At 36.0% G+C, this 20661-nt stretch overlaps 1 protein-coding gene across 2 annotated transcripts; it reads right to left on the bottom strand.

Moving 5' to 3' along the window:
* Window positions 1-320: 320 nt before the first annotated feature.
* Window positions 321-7820, bottom strand: LOC121974368 (MA3 DOMAIN-CONTAINING TRANSLATION REGULATORY FACTOR 1-like). 2 transcript variants are annotated; one of them, XM_042525391.1, is made up of 4 exons: window positions 7592-7815; window positions 7244-7498; window positions 2530-2624; window positions 321-2379 (listed from the first exon to the last, which is right to left on the bottom strand). In XM_042525391.1, exons 2-4 carry the CDS (start codon window positions 7470-7472, stop codon window positions 604-606), a joined length of 2100 nt encoding a protein of 699 aa, XP_042381325.1. In that variant the 5' UTR covers window positions 7473-7498; window positions 7592-7815; the 3' UTR covers window positions 321-603. The 2 variants fall into 2 exon arrangements, 1 of the variants encoding a protein (XP_042381325.1); XR_006109985.1 differs by having other exon boundaries at window positions 2313-2379; window positions 7091-7498; window positions 7592-7820.
* Window positions 7821-20661: the final 12841 nt, after the last annotated feature.

The raw sequence follows: 20661 nt of genomic DNA, 5'->3' as shown, positions 1-20661 counted from the left end.
AATTAAAAATTTTTTATATTGGTTATCCTATTCATTTCTTAAATTTTATATTTATAAATAATATTCTCTAAATTTAAAAAATTAATTTTATTTCTTAATATATGATATAATGAAAAAATAGATATCCAAATTTAATAAAATAATTTTTTTATCTTAAAAAACAGGAAATTGATATAGATGCTTAGTTTCTCTTTATGCCATCATTTTGCCTACCAACTAAAAACACGACTCATGCACAAACAAATTTCTGAATGAGTTTAATTCAAACATGTCAGTTGTGCAACAAAACCAAAATTCAAGCGGGTAAAAGAAACAGGAAATTTCATGGGGCAAATGAAACTTTCCCTATCTTAAATCTATCAAAAATTAATGTATGCTACCGGAATCAAAACCAAGTGAAATTCTAACCCACACCAAAGACGCAAAGGTCCCAACAAAGCCATTACATGTACCCCCCTTGCAGGAAACAGATCGGATTCCAAACACAGCTACTACAACTTAAAGCAATAACACGAGCATATAACAGAAAACCGCATGAATAGGAATCCACTAGCTGCCTCTCTTCCAACAAGTAGGCAGGTAAGTAACTAGTGCTGCATTGTGTTAAAAAGTGGGGAGAAGCCAACCGAGCTGTCTGGCGTGCTCCAGGTAGAATTGGAACTTTATCTGTGCATTAGGAATATCAAGAGCTATATCGTCAAGCCCCTCCTTGACCCTTGAGAACCCTTTTGTCATTTGGTATATGGTGATCAGCCCTTCGCTGAAACACTTCTGCAGTAAATCCAATAACCTGTCATTCTTCTTTTCCATGGCCATAACCAATGCTTTCTTTACGACTTCATGAATGAAGAAAGGCATTGCCAGATCACGGATGCATTGACAGGCTTCTCCTATATCGCCTCCACTCTCATACTCTTCCAGAAGCTTTATTATCTTGTCCTTTGCATCCTCTACAGCCCAACCAGTGCCGCCTCCCCAGCATCTCAGAAGTCTCTCACCAGCATGTCGAGCAGAAACAAGCGAGCGAGCCATCAAGACAGTTTCTCTACCCCTGCAATTTTTTGGAAGTTTACTATTGATCTCCTCCAAGTTGAGCGGTGCTAAGACATCGTCAATCACAGCCCTAGCTAAGAATAGAGCTAGCTCATTTGAAGCGTCCAAAATGTCCAATGCTGTGTCCTCAGCTGATTCAAGCAGCATTATGAAGCCATTAACAACGTCATCTCTTGAAATTATTTCCATGCTAAGTGCTGAGAGAAGAACAGATGCCTTCTCCTTCTCCCTTTTCTTACGGTCCATAGCGAGTGTTATCAGTTTCTTGATAAAAATAGGATTGTATTCTGGAGCAGCTAAGTCTTCAAGACTTCTAATAAGCTCTGGTATGTCATCAGAGAGAAAATATTCACGGATTATATCGGCAACGGCTTCTTTATACTTTCTTGACTTATCATAACCTTCATCTCTCTTCTCATCATCTGTGCCACTTGACTTGCAGAACGATGGGTCAAGCCATCTGTCAGAAATTGCTTTGTTTACTATATTTTCAAACAACACTTTTGCAGCAGGAACATCTAGAGATAGATCATCGAGGCTCTCAGAGACCCGAGAGAAACCCTTGGCCATCTGACTGGGACTAATTAGGAATTCTTCTGATGCTTTTTTTAAAAGCTTTAGTATGAGAGGCTCTGCTGTCTGAATTTCCACAGCAAGGATTAGAGCACGTTTCACTACCTCATGATGGAAGAATGAGACGCCCAACTCTCTAATGCACCTGCAAGCCTCTGCTGTGTCTCCATTCTCTACATATTCCCTTAACAATACTGAAATCTTCTTTTTGACCTCTTCAACAGTATTATGGGTGGTGCCACCCCATTTTTGTTCAACAAACTCTGCATGATGGGGAGCTGAGAGATAACTTTTTTCAGCAGTTTGAATAACACAGAGGCTTTTAGAAGATTCGGGAAGCATTTTCTTTGCCCTAGTGAGAAATGCAGGAGGTAGGATTTCATCAACAACGGCACGGGCTAGAAATAAAGCCAGCACATCAACAGCATCAAGTATGTCAAGTGCCAAATCATCAACAGACTCAAGTAGCATGAAAAAACCATGGCTGATTTGAGCTGAACTTATCACATTGGCATACAAAGCGGATAACAAAACAGACGCCATCTCTTTCTCTTTGTTATGCCTGTCCATTGCCATGGAAACGAGTTTCTTAACAAACAAGTGATGATGCTCATCAGAATCAAGGTCCCTAAGTTCTGTTGTAGCTAATTCTACATCACCAGTGCTGAAGTACTCTTTAATGATTGTTAATATAGATTTCTTATAGTCATGTACAGGATTTAAAACAGTGGCACCCTCTAGCTGATATGGCTCCTGAAATTGTATCAAATAATTAACCACAAGCGTAAGAAGTATAAATGAACATAAAAATCATACAATACGGTATAAACGAAAACATTTGCTAAACATCTTTACATCAGTATATATTGACATAAGTAGAGAATGAATAAGAAAAGCCATTACCTCACCACTGTCATAATTAGGATCGTTTGGGTCAATGTATGAATCAGGCCCAGAATCCAAGAGCTTGCCCCAAGTCCCTTTGCCACCAGCACCATCTGAGGATAACCCAGATACAAATGTTCCAATTTGTAAGAACAAAATCATAGGACGAATGACAAAATTATGCTTGTCATAAATATAATATAACAGCAGAATAATCAACAAACTGCAGGAATGATTCATATCAAAAAACATAACAGGGATATCACATTATTTTTATAAATTAAAATTGCTATAAATTAGATCTCTTCTAATAGATTAATAAAGTAATAATGGTAAACAATAGTAAGCATATAACTTACTAGTCATATTATAATGCATATGAACCTATAGATAAATTTAAACACCAAAATTATCGTTTCTGTTCTTATGGATATGGACAGCATTTATAAAAAACATGAAAAACCTTCAAAGGTAATTGGACATATATCTATGATGGCAATTTTTCAGCATGTAGACTCTAATTTGGCAGGTGAATGATGAGCACTAACATCATTGCATTAAAGGTAATTGGATGTATGCTATGACAAGAACTTATCAGATTGTAAAACTGCAATTTTGAGAGCAAAACGTGGAATGCTAATGGCAATACATTCCTCAGAAGAAATTATAATAGAATATCGATTGCTCAAATAATATCTATTACCATAGTTAGATTTGATTTAGAGCCAATACAATATGGATATATGCACATGCACACACACATGCACATCTTGCTATCTTAGAGATCAACTCCATTGACCAAAAGTAGTTCTAGCAATAATGATTATTAGGCACTTAAAAAATTTTTAAAAGCACATGCAAGCACTATGTTAGCAATCTAATTGGATTGTGCAAACATGGCGTGTGGGCGCTTATGCAGTTCATTTTTAAAAACATAAAATAATTATTCATGTCGATAAAAATACAATGTATAGCAAACAATATTATCAAGTTATCCCATCATAATTTCATATAGAAAACATATTAACCATACAAAGTACAATACATAATATATAACAATCTAACATTAATCAATATTGTAGAGCATATCATATGTGTAAGTGCAACATGCATATAATTGAATAAATTGCAAAAAATGTGATTAAATTAGCGCTTACAAGTTACATCACACACACACACACACACACACACAAGAATCATCTTATAAAATGTTTTACAATTACAAAAACTAATCCTCCACGGAGAAGAAAATAATATATCATGAAGGTCCTTATTATAGAGAAGGGACTATGGCAAGTATTAGTTGAGAATTTTATTTGATTTGGTTCAATAAAAAAGCTTTGAATAAATCACAATTACGATGGTTTGGTTGCCTATATCACAGTCTCAAATAATGTTCCATGCTGGTCAGCACAAACAAAGCATATTGTTCAGCTTGTGTTCAATCAAGAAAGATTTGAATAAATCACAATTACGATGTTTGGGTTGCCTATATCACAGTCTAAAATAATGTTCCATGCTGGTCGGCACAAACGAAGCATATTATTGTTCCACAGCCAATCTGATCAAGGTTATGTCTGAGTTTTCCAATGAAAGTGGCTAGTGTTTTCTGGGCTTTATAACCATGTTAAGTAACTAGAACAAAGAGTTAGGACACTATTCTCGGCCTAATGGAAAATTTAACAAAGTTTGGGAGGTGAGCAGGGTTCTTTCTAACCCTGTTGTCAAGTAAAATGGACGTCAGACTCAATTTTGATCTAGCTCAATTTGCAAAACTGTTATCTGTCTTTTTCACATTGAAAAGAACATGATTGAAATGTGATCTAAAAGTTGTCTAATAAAATTAGAATTTTTTTTGAGAACCAATACAAGCAGCATGAAACCATTTCTGGCCACAGCCTATAGAAGAACTAGCCAGCCTGGTGCTTTTAGATGGTTTGAGATGGGAAATTGGATCGATAATGATCCAAATCCATGTTGAAATGGATTTGATAATTTTATTTATATTTTCTGAGTGACTCAGATGTTTTTCAAATATATAACAGCTATCGTCAAAAGTATAGCACTTGATCAACTGTAGATGAAAACATAATGACATATTTTGCACTAAATATATGTAGAAATTAATATGTTCCTGAAATACAGTAGAACAACACAAAATTCAATTATTACAGATGAATACAAATATATTTTACATGGAAATGACTATGTCAACGACTAATTATAAATAAGAAACCTAGAAGTCATTTAGAAATTCTTTGGAGAAAAAACACAGCCTATAGAATTGTACTAAAAGATGTCCTATCAATTCATAAACATGCTTCAAAGGACACCCAAGCTTTGTAAGGGATGTGATCGTCAAGTTCTAGCTCACTGTATGGAATGTTAAATTGAATTAACAAAATGAATATGTGGAGTATACCAGAGCTGAAGAATTTAAAGGATGAGTGCTAAAAGATTTGATTAATGCCTACACCATAAGATGAGAGTAGATTTTCTATTATGATGACAGCAACTCATAAAATTTATTACTCATTCTTTAGGGGATATGACAAGTAGTCTTGTATGATTCCCAGCTCAACATTTTGAATTTGGGAGAATGCCTCAGCACCCTCTATAATAATGGATGGAGAATATAGATGTCAAACACAGACAATCAGACTACACCATTAATTTTGAGATAGCAAAAAAATAGAACAAGTTACTTGTATTATTAATGATGTAAATTTTCCAATGAATCAAGACAAAGGACATGAGACCTTAGAGGTACCTAATACTTAGACTCAAGTTAATAAGAATTTAATGGGGGATAAAATAAGTTTAAAATGATTGCTATTAATGCATGCCTATATGGTTGCAGGTTCTTTTTTATTCCTATCCTTGAAGTATAACTAAATTAGTCTTTATGTTATAGCACTAAAGAACCAAAGGTAATAAAAGGGTAGTAGAATGAAGCATATCATAACATAGCAAAGATAGGCATCGTAGCAATAGGACAATGGATTTACAATTCATTCAGTTGATTTAACCAAGAGCTATATTTTCAAAAACTTCTGAACGTTTATATATTGATTAGATCAAATAAATCTTGACTTCATTATCTCATAGTCCTTCAAACGAAACCTTAGAATATATGCCTGTGAATCAAATGTTATACATGGTTCTATATCACATGCCTAAACCCTAAACCTAGATAACGTAACACCATGTATTCACTAGCACAGGGGTAGCTTTGGTCAATATCCCATACTATCATCCTCACAATTTTGTATGATGGTGAAATTTAACTTTAAGGTGAGGAGCTTCCTGAGAGGAAAATTCCGCAAAATCACCCATCCCAGATTGCTCCAAGTGGAGCATGCTTGACTATGGAGTTCTTATAGAAAACTAATTGTACCAAAAGGCATCTCATTATTTAGACCAAGTACTAAATCTATTTATAACCTAGTCAAATTTCTTTGTTCAAAAGTTTGCCAAGAGCCGCACCTTGTTTGGGCTTTATGCCCCAACAATCACTCCCCTCCCTCATTAGATAGTTGCCACAAGCCCGCCAGCTTCTGTTTGGTTCATCCTCAAACTACACACCTATAGAACGGTCCTGCTTGAGGTATTGTCATACTTTGGGTGATATCTCATACCATTAGCTTCATAGAATTAAACCACGCTGAAATTTTACTTCAAAATGAGAAGCTTCCCAAAAGTTACTAATCCCGAATTGCTCCACATGAAGCATGCTTAACCATGAAGTTGCTACCCAACCAATTAGACACTTATGGATCAGTCATATTTTCCATCTTTGTTTTGTTCAATATGTCCCTACCCTCTACATCTTAGATGCCTATCAGGAGTTGCACCTTATCCAAGCTCTTTGCTCCAGAGATCACTCTTCATCCTTATCAGACCAAGTCACAATACTTGAGAATGTAACAATTATTCCTTAACCATTATATACTACTTTAAGGTGCCCTACAAGACTATGTTGTTGATAGAAAGTAGTCTACTGCTACAAATAATTTATTCCTTGACCATTAGATACTACTTTAATGTGCCCTTGAAGACAAAGTTCATGATAGGAAGTAACCTAGTGCTACAAAGATAGAATTCTACAATTGTTTGGATATGTGTGTCTTATAAATGTTGAAATCTTCAACAATCTAGTGTGTACTGTCCTCCAGTGTTGAACTTACATATTATGGATATCTTCTAGTAATTTTTAGATTGAAGGAGAGTTAATGCAATTCTTATAAGTTGAAAATGATGTGATTCTCAGTCTTCACTTGCTCGGTTCTCTCTTCATTGCGTTTGTTCCAAAGTTCAACTCTCGTGAGTTTTAGAAAAACCATGCACCAGTGTCACCAAAAACTACCATCAAACATTTGCAATGGTCTTTGAACAACTGAGCCAAGTGAATAATGCATGAAATATGATGTATTTTGTATTTTGCACCACCTATTTCTCAATTTATCGACCTACTTCACCACCAAAATATTTCAAGTAAAGATCAGGCAATATAACCAGATTTCGTGCAAAGATATGAACAACACATGTCTTTCAGGGAATCAGAAATTAAACTATATACCTCAATCATCCGCCCAACCTCAGACATTAAGTGACAGCAATCGAAATTGTATTAATAGCAATTTCAAGTTTCAGATCTTGTCCATCTCCCTCGAGCCTAATCCAAAATTAACAGCAAACAAAGTGAGAGCGAAGACAGAATATCATCACTCACCCTTCTTCACTCGCACAAGCTTCCCCGAATGCGTGCGCCGCACGTGACGCGCGCCGGCGACCGGACTCCTGCCACCGCCTCCGCCCTTGCCCTTTTCGTGGAACTCGTGGATCCCCGTCTTGTTGGGCGATCTGGGCGACGAGGAGAGCAACTCCGCGTTCTGCGCCGCTATTCTCAGCGTCTCCCTCTGCTCCTCCGTCAAGAACCCCTCATTCTTTGGCGACGCCATCTCCTCTCCCCGATGGTTCAGCCAACCTACGCATCCAAAAAAAACAGAAAAATCCTCCTCCGAGAACCCAACAACAACCAGGGGAAGAAAACGAACCGAGAACGTGATCGAGAGTGGACCTGGATCGAGAGGGGAGAGGGGGCGAAGGGGATCGAAAGCCGTAACAACTCGTCAATCAATCCGGCGAAGCGGAATCGGAAAAGGAGGAGGAGATCGAGAGCGAGGAGAGGAGGTATGTATAGATGAGACGGTCCCTCGGTTTCCAGTACATCTCGAGAGACAGAAAGGGCGCATATCTCTATCCAGTTTACACGTACCACATTCCGTTCCCAGCGTGGGTGGAGACGGCCCAGAAACCTCTCCTGCAGTGAACGCCACTCGACGTATGGTAACCCACGGTGTACCCACTAAGTAGAATGATTTTAGGGTAAAAAAAATATTATTATTATTATTATTATTACATATCCCAATATAAGACAATAATGAAAGTAAGAAGATTTCTTTTGATTTTTACCCTTTTTTTAATTAGCATAATTATATGGGGCGCCCAGAAGGCCAAGGAGATTTGTAAGATTTGCTTCCTTTTGTTGCTACAACTACAGACAAAATAAGGAAAATATTTAAGGTTTTTTATTAGACAATTAAAAGTAAAGAATTTATTGGAATACAATTAAACTCTTATATTAAAAATGTAAATAAAAAGTATATGTTTAAAAAAAAATAAAAGATATTTTATTAATATAACATCTTCGGGATAGTCTAAAAATAAATTTATGATAATTTAATTTTAAAATAAATAATATTATATTATTGTAAAAATATATAAATTCTTTTTATCCTGACAATTGGTATTAGAATCATAGTTTCTTATGAGACTTTTTGGATATAATCCAAAAAAAAGAATCATGGTCTAGATTAAGTCATGTGAGTATAAAGTAATCTTGAATAAGGGAAAAGAGAGCTCCTAGAGGAGTGAAGTCTAAATGAAAAGTCCAATTAGGTCAAGGATAACTAAATACTTAGCGAAAATCTTGAAAAAGTGAACCTGAGATGATAAAAAGTCCAAGCAACTTAAGAATGACTAGATGCTTAGCGGAAATCTTGGGAAGTGAACCCTAGGTGATGAAAATTTTAAGCAAATCAAGGATGACCAGATGCTTGGCCGAAATCCTTGAGGAGCATACCTGAAGTGGTGAAAAGTTTAAGTAGGTCAAGGATGATCGAATATTTAGCGAAAATCCTGAGGGAGTGAATCCTAAGTTGTGAAAAAGTTTTAGAGGATCGGAGCATGTTAATAATGACTAGATATTTGAGGGAAGACATGGAGTTGGCCAATAGTGGCTGGATACTTAAGAGGATGTGCGGAATAGGTCAAGAGTAACCAAATATTTGATGCGAGGCTTGGATCATGAGAATAATGGTGGTCATTCGTTTAAGTGGATGATTATTGGGACTACAATTAAAGTCCCATATTAGATATATATGAAAAAGATCATGAGTTTAAAAATAGAAGATATCTTTATTGGTATGAGACTTTTTGTATAGAGCCCAACAATAAATTTATGAAAATTTAGGCCCAAAATGATTAATATTATATTATTGTGAAAATATATGCATTCTTTTGATGAAATTGAGAGACACCTCTAAAATTTGAAATTATGAGTAAGGATGACAAATTCCTCCGAATCCGATGAGTAATCTAATATCCAACCCAAACTGAGAAAGGTATGGAGAAAATTTTTAGACCCGATTAAATAATCCGGTATGGATATTTTTTTGTTCAGGTATGGAGGAGATGTGGTAAAATTCTACTTATACCCTACTCATACCTATCTCATTTTATATATATATATATATATATATATATATATATATATATATATATATATATATATATATATATATATATATATAAAACTTTAGCTCGCTTCCCTATCACCAACACGTATCTCATTTTTTTTTAAAAAAAAAAAGAATTGTATATAGTAATATAATAATGGGTAGGGTATAGATACCCGATCCTCTGATGGGTATGAGGAAGGATATGAAAGTTAAATAACTGACGGGTATGAGATAGGTATGAGGATGAATATAATTGATGGGGATGGATACAAAGGATATGAAATCTGACCCAAATCCTATCCATTGTCACCAGTGAACCAAATGTTTAGATGGAAACTGGTGATGCAATAAATGTGATAACTATTCTGTTGATGCAGTCAACACTAATAATCAAACTCATGTTTTGATGCATACTATTTTGAAAATCTAAGTTGAGATCAAGACTATATCATAGTCATGTTAGATAGGATCTAATTTATAATTTAATTATATATGCTAATTCTATTTTGCAAGTATCTTTGTTATTTTTGGACTAACATGTTTTACAAGAACTTAGAGCAAAAAACGAAATTTGGATGAGCAGTGTTCGAGTTGTTAGAGTAGGTGACCTACAAGCCAACTATTAGTTAAGGCTTTATGGACTCCTTAAATAAATAATATTTATTTTAATATATTTTAATTCAGTATGACATTTATTTTATCTTTATACTCATGCTAGATGCATAAAAAAAACACTTGAATATAGTATAGTGAGATATAGTGGTACATATGATGACCATCATGAAATATATCAATATTCACTAGATATTCTAAATATGTCCTAGTAAATTGGGTTGTCTAATAAATAAGGATAAAAGGTTGCTCGAGTTAGAGACTAGCATCTGTGATGCAATGACCCTCGAAGTAGGCGACAACTTCGGGTGCGAGCAATCCGTGTGGGTTGTCAATGAAGATAGCCGCTTGGAACATTAGAGACTTCCATAAATGCCTAAAACATGGAGGGGTGCAACACCTCCTCAAGCAAAAAGATATTCAAATTATGAATTTAATGGAAACAAAGCTCAATGAAAATTCTCTAAGGTCGATTTTACAAAGAAGATTTTCAGGTATAGAGCATGCAAACAACTTTGACTTTTCTAACCATGATTGTATATTACTTCTTTGGGACTTACAGAAGGTGGATATAATATCATTACGACTACCGATCAATATATTTATTGCCATGTTCGATGCTACATTTCCAATATGAGCTTTTTGGTGACATTTGTCTATGGATTGCATTCTATTGTTTTACAAAGACCATTATAGGAAGCACTATTTGATTTCGGTGGTATCATTTCTGATGCATGGATGATTATGGGGGATTTTAACTTACTTTTATCTATTCATGAAAGGCAAAGAGGGTCTCTAATCATAACTTTTGAAATGAGATATTTGTATATTTTTGCACAAGCATGCGGTTTAGTGGATCTTCGATACATCAGATGTTGGCTTACTTGGTTCAATGGTAATGTCTTTTGCAAGTTGGATGGAGCTTTAGTAAATTCTTTTTGGTTAATTATAGATTTTGATGCATATGCGGAGTTCACGGCTCTCGGTTGCCTTTCGGACCACTCTTGTACTATAGTGTACACATTAGTGAAAGATCGGCCTTCAAATCGTGCTTTCAAGTTCTTGAACATGTGGTTGTTGCGTGAAGATTTCAAAAGGATTGTGAATGACTCATGGGCATCCCCGACTATTGGCAACACTCAATTTATTTTTAAGATTAAGTTGTATAGATTGAAAGGGCAATTGAGAGAGTTAAACAAAAAAATAATTTAGATACATTTCTAAAAAGACAAGAAAAGTTAAAGAAAAGCTAGAGGAGGTATAACGGAGCATCTTGGATGGAGGACCAAGCCCAATGGAGTATAGTCACATCCGAAGGCAAGTCATTCTACTAGCCAAAGTGGAAAAGTAATTTTACCAACAAAGGATGAAAAATATCTAGTTATAGAGTGTTGATAAATGTACCAAGTTCTTTAATGATGTGGTGAAAATAAACAACAAAAAAATGTCATCATTACACTCACAAAAAGGAATGGTGACCAGACAACATAATTGGGTGAAGTGACAAATGAGTTCATTGACTTCTTTCATGAGTTACTTGGCCAAAAGAATATGTGCAACCCTATGGACAGTAATGTACTGTTCGGAAGGAGGCCAATCTATGGACTTGTGCAAACCGATTAGGATAGAGGAGATGAAGGATGCCCTATATGACATTAGGTGGGGTAAAGTGCCAGATCTGGATGATTATGATTCGAAATTCTTTACCTTTACTTGGGATGTTGTTGGTGATGATTTTATGATAGTTATGCAAGAATTTTTTCAATATGGTAAACTACTTAAATAGTGGAATCATTCTTTAATCTCACTTGTGCCAAAAGCCGACCATGTTGTCAGTGTATTGGACTATCGACCTATCTCTTGCTACAATATTTTTTATAAGGTTATTGCTAAGATATTGGCTGATCAGTTAGGAGAGGTGTTGTGGTACTTGTTGGATCTAGCACAAGCGACTTGTATACATCGGAGATCTATAGGGGATAACATCAATCTAACCCAAGAGTTACTATACAAGTATGCTCGTAAGAGAATTTAACCAAGATGCATGATAAAGGTGGATCTAAAAAAGACTTTTGATATGATGGATTGGGATTTCCTTATAGCTGCCCTCGTTGGCTTTGATTTTTCCCAACGATATTATGGATGAATTTAGGAGTGTGTTACAATAGTATCTTATTCTATCTCCCTTAACGGTGGTATTTATGGATTTTTTTAATGGAAGAAGAGGCCTAAGACAAGGTGATCCTCTATCTCCCTTGCTATTTATTTATGTTTAGAAGTGTTATCACAAAGATTGTAGGTGGCCTCCTCTTTGACATCATTCCACCTTCATCCAATATGTAAAGAGGTTAGAATCACACACTTAATGTATGTTGATAACTTAATGTTGTTTGCTTGAGCGGATTAGTCCTCAATCAAGGAGCTTGCAAATTGTTTGGAGCTCTTGGTAAGGAATCCGGGCTGCAAGCTAACCTTTCAAAGTCACAAGTATACATAGCAGAGGTTCATGGCAGAGGTTCATGCAAGCAGGAAAGATCTATTGCTTAATCTCATTGGCTTTCAAGAAGGAAGCTTTCCTTTTCCATATTTGGAGATCTCATTAGTGGCGGAAAAATTACGGATTGCAAACTATGCCTCCTCCTTGATACTATTACAAGAAGAATAAATGTGTGGTCAAAGCATACTTTGTCATATGCAGGTAGATTAGAGTTGGTAGATACAGTGCTCCAAGGGATAGAGTGTTTTTTACTTTCAATACTTCCTATATATGCTGGAGTAATTGAGAAGATCAACATTATTTACCTTATGTCTGTATGGTCTTTCAGATATTCACCTATATCATCGGCCAAAATTTACCTTCCAAAGCAAGATAGAGGATATGGATTCTGAGACCTTCTAGCATGGAATGAAGCATTATTAAGCAAAACTCTATGGAAAATATAATCCAATATGGATTCCTTATGGGTCAAATGGGTACACCAACATTATATTAAAGGGGTTGATTTTTTTGACAATGAGATATTAAACTTTTGGTTTTATCGCTGATCAAAAGGCTTATTAACATCTGAAACATGATTTTAAAGGCCTCAAGTGGAGTAGAGGCAACAAACCTGAGATTGATTGATTGGTTTGTGTCAGAAAGTAAAGGGACTTCAAAAGCATATTGATTCTTCAAGCCTAAAGGCACTGAGGTAACATGGACATTAGTGGTATGGAGACCTGAAATTATACCGAAACATCACTTTATCTTATGGATGCTAGCACATGGAAAATTAAGAACAACATATAGGATGGAATATGAACCAAATAAAACATGTATGCTTTGTCAACATCAAGAGGAATCAAACCAACACTTATTCTTTGAATGCCTCGTAGCTTGTACTCTTTGGGGCAAGATGAAGCAATGGTTGGATATTGGTAATGATTTCCCTTCAGTGGATGAGTACCATTAGAATTTTGGAAAGCACTATAAAGGTGACAGCCAGAAGATGAAGGCCCAGTACTTTGATGTATCTAGCAGAATCTACTTTGTGTGGGAAGCTTGCAATAGATGCCGCTATGAAGGAATAGCTCCAGATGTTGAGTGGATGTTCCATAAAATTCAGATCCATATGCATTGGTTCATAGACTTATATTTGGTATAACAATTGTCTATGCATGGCATGGTTGTTGATTGTGCTATTGTGTTGGTTTGCGTTGTAAGTGTTGACTATATTTTCAGTTCGTGTGATGTAGTTTGTGTGTGTGTTTTTGTAAGTGTTGTGAGAGGTAGTTGTGTTTGTGCTTGTGATTGGATGTACTTATAAAGAAACATCACAACGGATGACATGTGTCCATGTGATGCATGGATTGAGGTGTGCATATAAGTCCGATTGCGGACTTATGTCCGTGTGATGCTGATTGTGGACTTGTGCCTGTATGATGCATGTCTTTAGGTGTGCATGCAAGTTTGAGTGTGGCGTTTACCTCATCTACAGAGGACTCAACTCCTATGGTTTTACATTTGGATATGCTGATTGAGAATTTTACCGCTCAAAGTAGATTTATACATTTACCCATTTCATGAATATTGAGAAAAAAATTTAATAATACATGTAACAAGCTAATAAGGGGCATAAGAAAATTATGTTTGAACCGGGAGAATGAGTTTGGTTGCACCTCCAAAAGGAGTGATTCCTCGGAAAGATGTCATTCTAAACTTCTATCTCAAGGTGATGACCCATTTCAAGTATTGGAGCACATCAATAATAATACCTACAAACTTAAACGACTAGGTGAGTGTTCCTGTCAGGAAACTGAGAAGATGAACCTGCCGGAATGACGCGTTTGGAATGTTGATCGCATCTCCATGACCCAGATGGTGAGCTGTCTTCTATGTTGACCAAGTCATTCGATGTCCTCTGGTCAACACTACCTGTAGCCAACGACCGGGTCTCCTCGGTCTCTGGTACCCCGATGCTCGAGGCGGGTCCCACAAATATATAAGCAGCCGAATAATGATAACACAACTAAATAAATACAAGACGAGTATAGTGACGTACCCTGGCCCCGGGGGAGGGGGGGGGGCGCCCTCGGCTGGGTCGGTGAGCTGATCGCGGTGTTGATCGAGTCGTAGCGGCCCGAACGAGTAGATGAGTGTGAGCTAGCTGAGGAGCCGGATCTGAGGGCGATGACATGGAATCAAGTGCAGCATGAATCCCAGAGGCGGCATGTCGGCCGAAATATGACGGCGACTCTTGAGCCGAAATACTACAACGGCTCACAGGCCGAGATATGATAAAGGCTCACAGGCCGGCATGCAGCATATAGGCCGGACATGATAGCGGCTCGCAGGCCGGATGATACAAGTAACTTACAAGCATGATAACAATATGAATAGCGAAACATAATACGACTCGATGGCCAGAACCCCATCTCGACTCGAAGGTCGGAGCAAACAAACAGTATGCAGGCGGCGACTGCCCGAAGGGTGACGACGTCCACTGGAGATGGCGGCTGTGACAGTGAGAGGAGGCGACGGCGGTTGCCGAAGGCGACACTCGCTGGAGGCAGTGTCAGCAGCTACTGGAGGTGTCGGTGGCCGCGGCGGGAGGCACCAGCGGCCGATGGAGGAGGTGTCGACGCCCCGCCGGGGGCGTCGGCGATGGCCTACGCAACCGCTAGAGGCGGCAGTGGCGGCGTGAGGCGGCTGGAGGAAGCGTCAATGCTCGCTGGAGGAGGCAACGCTGGTGGCGTCGGAGGTGAGAAGCGACCTGGCAGCGTCGACAACCCGGGCGGCGTCGAAAAAGGAGATTGGTGGTGTACGTGAGGGCAAAGGGGCGTCGAGTCCGTCCAGTGGCGGCACCGCGAGGAGGCAATCTCAGCGCACAAGAGGCGAGAGGAGAAGAGGTGGCGGCCAACAGCCGACGTCGGGGGGCCGACGAGGAACGTGGGAAGCAGGAAGAAAGGTCTCCTCGTTCCTGTCAGCGGTGGTGCGAGGAGGAGGAGAGGAGTTGGCGACACTACGAGGAGGAGAAGAGGAGTAAACGGCGTTGCCAGGAGGAGAAGAATGGGAGTCGGCTGCCTTAGCACCCATCAAAGCCACCCTCCTGTTTTGTGGCGACGACCTGAACTACATGAAGCGCTTCCCTCTCTTGCCCTCAACAGTGTTCCTCCCTTAAAGACCTAACCAGCCCTAATGAAAAAAATGCCCCCCTCCTTCTATGTAATCTCCCTTATGCCATATAAGACATCCGCATCAGTGAGTATGATGTACATTCTACTTTTAATGTTGCTAATCTGTCCCCATTTGATACAGGTGATGATTTGAGGGAAATCATTTTTAAAAATGGGAGAATGATGTATGCCCAAGTACTAAAGCTACTGGAGATCATTTGTCACTTTCGGAAGACCCAATTATAAGACTTCAGGCAAAGCGTTTCAAGGAAGAGTTAAATGGAATAATTAAAAAATATTAGGTAGATTATGAAGAAGGAGAGACCAAGATAATCCCAAGTACTAGGCATGACCTAGTCCTAGATTTTTTGCATGAGACATGCGATATTGGGATTTTACTTGTTTGTATACATTTTGTACTCTTCCTTAGTCACTCCCATTATATAAGGGAGGTAAATTTGAATATGAGAAAGTTGGTTTTGGTAGATTCATGTGCTCTCTAAGTTCTTGTAAGAACTTCTGAACTTATTGAGTTTACTCTCATGACGTTCAACTCATCAAAACTTATCGCCCTTGGATGTGGCATTTCCTTTGTAGACTTGGTTCGTACTGATTCTTAGTTGCGGGTCAAGGCTCACACTCTTGTCTTCTAGTTCTTGGGGTTCTATCCATCGTTGTCTTGGGGTTCATCATATTTGTTGGTAGGGGTCCATATTAGCCCCCCCCCCCACCAATTATACAATAGTTTATCTTTATTATGTTTTTATGATTTCCCTTGAATGGTTAGATTGATATGCATATCTTTATTAAAAAAATATGAAACTTCCACATCAACATCCCCTTAAATTCGGTCTTATACATATGGAAGAAGGTAAATACAGGAACTCAAACTGATAAATGCATGGGCAGAGCTCCGACAAAGGGTGATGAAATTGTTGGACCGAGACCGCGCTAGAGGGGGGGTGAATAGCGCTCGTGGCTATTTAATTTTTCAAATCGGAAGATTATCGGAGTTTAAAACAAGCAGCGGAATAAAGAACAAACACACAGAGAGAGACACGAGAGATTTTACTTCGTTCGGAGCCTAAGGCGACTCCTACTCGAAGGCCCGCGATCCTTTATCGCTTTCCGTGGGCAACAACTATAAGCTCGTTAAAAGATTACACTTATGAGTACAAAAAGCTATAAGTATAATACCGACAACAAGAAATGCTAAATTTGAAGCTTCGAGTCGTCGGGCACTTGTAGCAGCACTTCAGAACTTCTTTTGGAGCAGCACGTTGATGAGAGATCACTTGGTATTCGTTGTTCTGAAGTGCTGGTCGAAACCCCCTTATAAAGGGTGTTCAAGGCGCCTGGAAGGCTGTTCAAGGCGCCTCCATGCTGCCTGGTCTTCCGCGTGGATCAAATCTGATCTGGTCGAACTTCATCCATTCAAGGCGCCTTAAACCTCACTCAAGGCGCCTTCCAAGGCGCCTTCTGCCTTCTTCAAGGTGCCTCCAATGGTGCTTCAGCCTCCAAGCTCCATGGAGGCGCCTCAGACACTGTTCATCCGAGGGAAAATTATCTTATTTTGTACCTACAAGACTTGTTAGTCCCAAACAATATCCTGCAACACAAAATTAGCACAAAATAACAGTATGAATAATAAAAGAATGTTTATGACAGTCTCCGGACTGTTCGGGTCTGACTTCAGATTTCCATCCGGAAACCCTAGGTCGACCCGACGTCTACTGTTCCCTCTACGGGGAACGCGTCCTCACCTACTCCACTCAGGAGATTTACCTGTTGCCAGTCGATCCTCCAGATCGACTGGACTTTTGCTCAGCACTCGATGCTTCCGAACTTTCTGCTGGACATCCGCTTCCCCGGCTAGTCCAGTCTTTCACCTGGTTCGCGACACCAGGACTTTCCACCTAGGGTTACCACCCCCTAGGACTTTTGCCTTAAGCCATCGACCTGCCAAGACTTTCCGCATAGGGTTACCACCCCCTATGACCTAGGGTTACCACCCCCTAGGGTTTTCCCTTTGCCTAACCGCAGCTAGGACTTTCTCCACCTAGGGTTACCACCCCCTAGGACCTAGGGTTACCACCCCCTAGGGTTTTCACCTGCCTAACCGCAGTTAGGACTTTCCTGAAACACTCATTCAACATGTTAGATGACAGAGAATCTTAACTTTGAATCCCTTTACCATTATCAAAACTTAGGTTCGATCGTCGGATGCTTCCTGCACCAACAATCTCCCCTTTTTTGATTATGGTAACAAAAATTCAAAGTTAAGAAAATAATGCCATTAAAAGATAAGCATGAAAATACAAGCATAATGATAGTTAAGTGCAGAGCTAAATTAAGTGCAGAGCTCCCCCTTAATATAAAGACTCCCCCTTAATAAAAGCTCGCTTTTTAAAATTTGAATTTCTTTCAATTTTCTTTAATTCTTTTGAATTCTTTGAATTCTTTAATTCTTTAATTCTTTGAATTTTCTTCTACTCTCCCCCTTTGCCATATATCAAAAATCAGTTGAAAGCAAGTTTTAAGATTTTAAGAAAACAATCTTTTTAAGAGAAGGTAGAAGAAGGCTAATATATGGATGATTTCGAATGATGCCTTTAGCCACTTTTGAGACTTGGTTGTTTTTAGAAAGACATACCTAACTAAAGTTAGAAAAACTTAGCTAGATTTTTTTTTTTTTTTAAATTTTGGAGCCAAATTGTTTGTAAAGAAATTTGAAGTCTCAATTTACTTAGCAAAAGTCTTTTGAGTTAAATTTTGCAAGTAAAGAAATATGCTTTTTAACCCTTTTAACTTAGAAAAGTATTTTAGCATTTAGAGTTAAAATTTATAAGGTGGCTAAGTTTGAGAAAGTTTCATAAAGTTAAAATTTTGAAATTAAATTTTGAAAAGATTTTTAAAATGAGTTTTGAAATGATTTTGAAAATAATTTTGAAATTAAGTTTAAAAGCTTTTTAAAATGATTTTGAAAAAAAGATTTTTAAAATGATTTTGAAAGATTTTTCAAATAATTTTGAAATGAAGTTTTAAAATAATTTTAAAAATGATTTTGAAAATGATTTTGAAAGATTTTTAAAATGAGTTTTGAAATGATTTTGAAAATAATTTTGAAATTAAGTTTAAAAGATTTTTAAAATAATTTTGAAAAGATTTTAAAATAATTTTAAAAATGATTTTGAAATTAAGTTTAAAAGATTTTTAAAATAATTTTGAAAAAATTTTCAAATAATTTTGAAATGAAGTTTTAAAAGATTTTTAAAATGATTTTGAAATGAAGTTTTAAAAGATGTTTAAAATAATTTTGAAAGATTTTTGAAATAATTTTGAAATGAAGTTTTAAAAAGATTTTTAAAATGATTTTGAAGTTTTAAAAGATTTTTAAAATGATTTTGAAATTAAATTTTGAAAAGATTTTTAAAATGAGTTTGAAATATTTTTCAAATAATTTTGAAAAGAAGTTTTAAAATGATTTTGAAAGATTTTTGAAATAATTTTGAAATGAAGTTTTAAAAGATGTTTAAAATAATTTTGAAAGATTTTTGAAATAATTTTGAGATGAAGTTTTAAAAGATTTTTAAAATGATTTTGAAATGAAGTTTTAAAAGATGTTTAAAATAATTTTGAAAGATTTTTAAAATGATTTTGAAATTAAATTTTGAAAAGATTTTTAAAATGAGTTTGAAATATTTTTCAAATAATTTTGAAAAGAAGTTTTAAAAGATTTTTAAAATGATTTTGAAATTTAGTTTTGGAAAGATTTAATAATGATTTTGAAATGATTTTTCAAATAATTTTGAAATTAAATTTGAAAAGATTTTTAAATAATTTTGAAATTGATTTTGAAAAGATTTAAAATGATTTTGAAATTTAGTTTGAAAAGATTTTTAAATAATTTTGAAATTGAGTTCGAAAAGATTTTTAAATAATTTTGAAATTGATTTTGAAAATATTTAAAATGATTTTGAAATTTAGTTTTGAAAAGATTTAATAATGATTTTGAAATGATTTTTCAAATAATTTCGAAATTAAATTTGAAAAGATTTTTAAATAATTTTGAAATTGATTTTGAAAAGATTTAAAATGATTTTGAAATTTAGTTTGAAAAGATTTTTAAATAATTTTAAAATTGAGTTTGAAAAGATTTTTAAATAATTTTGAAATTGATTTTGAAAAGATTTAAAATGATTTTGAAAAGATTTTTAAATAATTTTGAAATTGATTTTGAAAAGATTTAAAATGATTTTGAAATTTAGTTTTGAAAAGATTTAATAATGATTTTGAAATGATTTTTCAAATAATTTTGAAATTAAATTTGAAAAGATTTTTAAATAATTTTGAAATTGATTTTGAAAAGATTTAAAATGATTTTGAAATTGAGTTTGAAAAGATTTTTAAATAATTTTGAAATTGATTTTGAAAAGATTTAAAATGATTTTGAAATTTAGTTTTGAAATGATTTTTCAAATAATTTCAAAATTAAATATTTAAAGATTTTTAAATAATTTTGAAATTGATTTTGAAAAGATTTAAAATGATTTTGAAATTTAGTTTTGGAAAGATTTAATAATTAAGATTTTTAAAAGAATAATATTAATTAAGAATTTAATTATAGAATTATAATAACGAATTTAATTTTGAAATTTTAAGTTTCTTAGTCATCTCACCCGATCTAAGTTTTCAATCAGGTAATCCTATAATTGTTGTGAGATGAATTAAGGTTCAATTTAAGGGCTTGGTTTAACTTTGTGTTAAATTCAGGTTTAACTTTGGGTTCAACAAGTAAGTATTTTTTGGATAAACTTCTGGGTTATGGTGAGTCACAAGGAACTCATTAAAGTAACCATGCCTTCGAGGTTTTCCAAATAGTCCTACCCATTGAACTTAATACTAAACCATGGTTTAACTAGTTAGGATCCATTTAAGGGTAGCTTCGGTCAGTTCCACTTGGCCAAATGCACCAGGTCGAAGTCATATCTTCCTAGACATGCGATGCCCAAGCTTCCCTAACGTACTATCATCCAAAAACTTCACCAATACCGTGGGTCAAGTTAAACCTAGCCCATTT

The sequence above is a fragment of the Zingiber officinale genome, chromosome 4B, assembly GCF_018446385.1.
Source record: "Zingiber officinale cultivar Zhangliang chromosome 4B, Zo_v1.1, whole genome shotgun sequence".
NCBI lineage: Eukaryota > Viridiplantae > Streptophyta > Magnoliopsida > Zingiberales > Zingiberaceae > Zingiber > Zingiber officinale.
Note: the sequence above shows the minus strand (reverse complement) of the source record. Positions and strands in the feature narration are given on the sequence as shown.

Coding starts and splice junctions, on each gene's coding strand:
- LOC121974368 (XM_042525391.1), bottom strand. CDS start 7,472: ATGGCGTCGCCAAAGAATGAGGGGTTCTTGACGGAGGAGCAGAGGGAG. Junction 2,625..7,243: donor GCTTGTGCGAGTGAAGAAGG/GTGAGTGATGAT, acceptor GGTTATCCTCAG/ATGGTGCTGGTGGCAAAGGG. Junction 2,380..2,529: donor CTAATTATGACAGTGGTGAG/GTAATGGCTTTT, acceptor ATACAATTTCAG/GAGCCATATCAGCTAGAGGG.